The following is a 2009-nucleotide window of genomic DNA, read 5'->3' on the forward strand; positions in this document are numbered from 1 at the left end:
TGTAAGGTGAGAGTGACGCTGCTGGAGAGGGAGGGCACTCCTTCATCAGAGCAGCTCACTGTGATATTATATTCAGAGGCTCTCTCTCTGTCCAACCCACCTTCTGTTACGACAGTAAAGAAATTATTATGAGATGATTTAATCCTAAATGAAATATTCTCATTTAAGGCACACATGACTTTCCCATTTTCATTTGAATCTGGATCTTGAATGTTAAGCATTGTTACAACAGTCCCTGATTTTACGTCCTCAGATAATGAGTTTGATTTAGACATAACTGTAATAGATGGGGGGTTATCATTTACATCTGTCACCTCCACTATCACCTTACATGCGTCTGATAATCCACCTTGATCTGAAACCTGAATATCCAGCTCATACAGTCTTCTTTTTTCATAATCTACATTTCCTGTCAGTGACAACACTCCACTATCAGAATCAATCTGAAACAGATTAGCTGCTGCGGATTTTGCAATAGAATATATCACTTTTCCATTGTTCCCTTTATCTTTGTCTGTAGCTTTCACTGTTGTAATTATTGTACCAACAGGYGCATTTTCTGTTACACTTGCCTTATATTCGGGTTTAGAACAAACCGGAGGATTGTCATTCACGTCTAACACAGTGATGATAATCTGCATTGTTCCCGAGAGCTGCGGCTCTCCTCCATCCAGCGCGGTCAATATTAAAGATAAATGCTCGTTTTTTTCTCGGTCTAATGGTTTCTGCAAAATCATTTCTACATGCTTATTTCCATCTGTTCGGCTGGTGGTTTTCAAAACAAAATGATCGCTGGGTTTCAGGCTGTAACTGCTTAAACCATTCACACCGACGTCATCATCTACGGCTTTTTCTAAAACAAACCGAGCGCCAGTAAGAGCTGATTCTGWAATTTCATATTTGGCCTCACCTCTTTCAAAGTTGGGAGGATTATCATTTATGTCGGTAATCTCAACAGTCACGGTATAAAACTCCATGGGGTTCTCTAGAATCATTTGRAAATGGAGCGCGCAGGGTATTGTCTGAGCGCACAGCGACTCTCTGTCTATTCTGTCCTTAATCAGGAGCAGCCCTCTTTCTCGATTCAGCTCGACATATTCTTCCTTGTTACCCGTAAAAATCCGAGCTTTCCCGGATTTCAGYCGCTCCACTCCCAAACCCAAATCATGAGCTATATTACCAATCACAGAGCCCCTTTTCATCTCCTCCGGAATGGAGTAGCTGACCTGCCCGCACACAACGCTGAGGGAGAGCGCAGAGAAAAACAGCAGCAATCGTTCCATCCTTCCAGTCGACATGGGAATAATAAATAGAAAAAAAACTGAAATCTTTCTCTTTTTTTTAGATCTGGTTCCGTCTTTTGAAGGTAAAACACAATTATATATTCCAAAATGTGATAATAATGTCATCTGAAGAACAAAGGAGACTCGGCTGGMTACTGCGTTTCATAACGACGCCGACGGTTCACTCCTCCTCTTTCTGCCTCACAAGGTGATACTGAGGCAGAAGCTGCAGCTAAGACATCATCAGAAAGTTCACGGCTAACAGCGTCCCTCTCTGTACAACAAACTGAACTGCACAAGAAAATWAATAAATWAAYAAAACTGACTATCCCAAGTTGTAGAATAAAGAACAGTTAATAAATCTAATGTACAAAGTGTCACTCAATAAACATGTTGTAACGATGTGATTTAACAAAGTAACAAACTAATTTTATACAAAATATCTCAGCCAAAAGTACCTAAATTAGTGTACATGAGGACAAACAAGAGAAACATCAAAGACAAAAAAAAAGGTAGTGAAATAATTTATATGCTAAAAAATGCCTTAATTTGTTTGCACTTATGCATGTTAAAATTTATTTTGAAAAGATAAAATGACAAACACAGGCATGGTGTTAAATGCACTTTAAAGTTTTTTTTTATGTAAACAAAAGAATAGGATTACACTTCAGAATACAAATGTCTAAAATGTTTGTCGTAAACCACAGGCAAAAAAAATCCTAAAGG

At 38.7% G+C, this 2009-nt stretch overlaps 1 protein-coding gene across 1 annotated transcript; it reads right to left on the reverse strand.

Moving 5' to 3' along the window:
- Positions 1–5: 5 nt before the first annotated feature.
- Positions 6–1588, reverse strand: LOC106514123 (protocadherin gamma-B3; the record flags this gene model as incomplete). The annotated part of the gene is given in 1 exon segment (XM_014003239.1): positions 6–1588. A coding segment is annotated over 1 exon segment (1404 nt), but the record flags the coding sequence as incomplete, so codon positions are not given.
- Between the last annotated feature and the right edge of the window lie 421 nt (positions 1589–2009).

The sequence above is a fragment of the Austrofundulus limnaeus genome, unplaced genomic scaffold, assembly GCF_001266775.1.
Source record: "Austrofundulus limnaeus strain Quisiro unplaced genomic scaffold, Austrofundulus_limnaeus-1.0 Scaffold1, whole genome shotgun sequence".
In the NCBI taxonomy this organism is placed as follows: domain Eukaryota; kingdom Metazoa; phylum Chordata; class Actinopteri; order Cyprinodontiformes; family Rivulidae; genus Austrofundulus; species Austrofundulus limnaeus.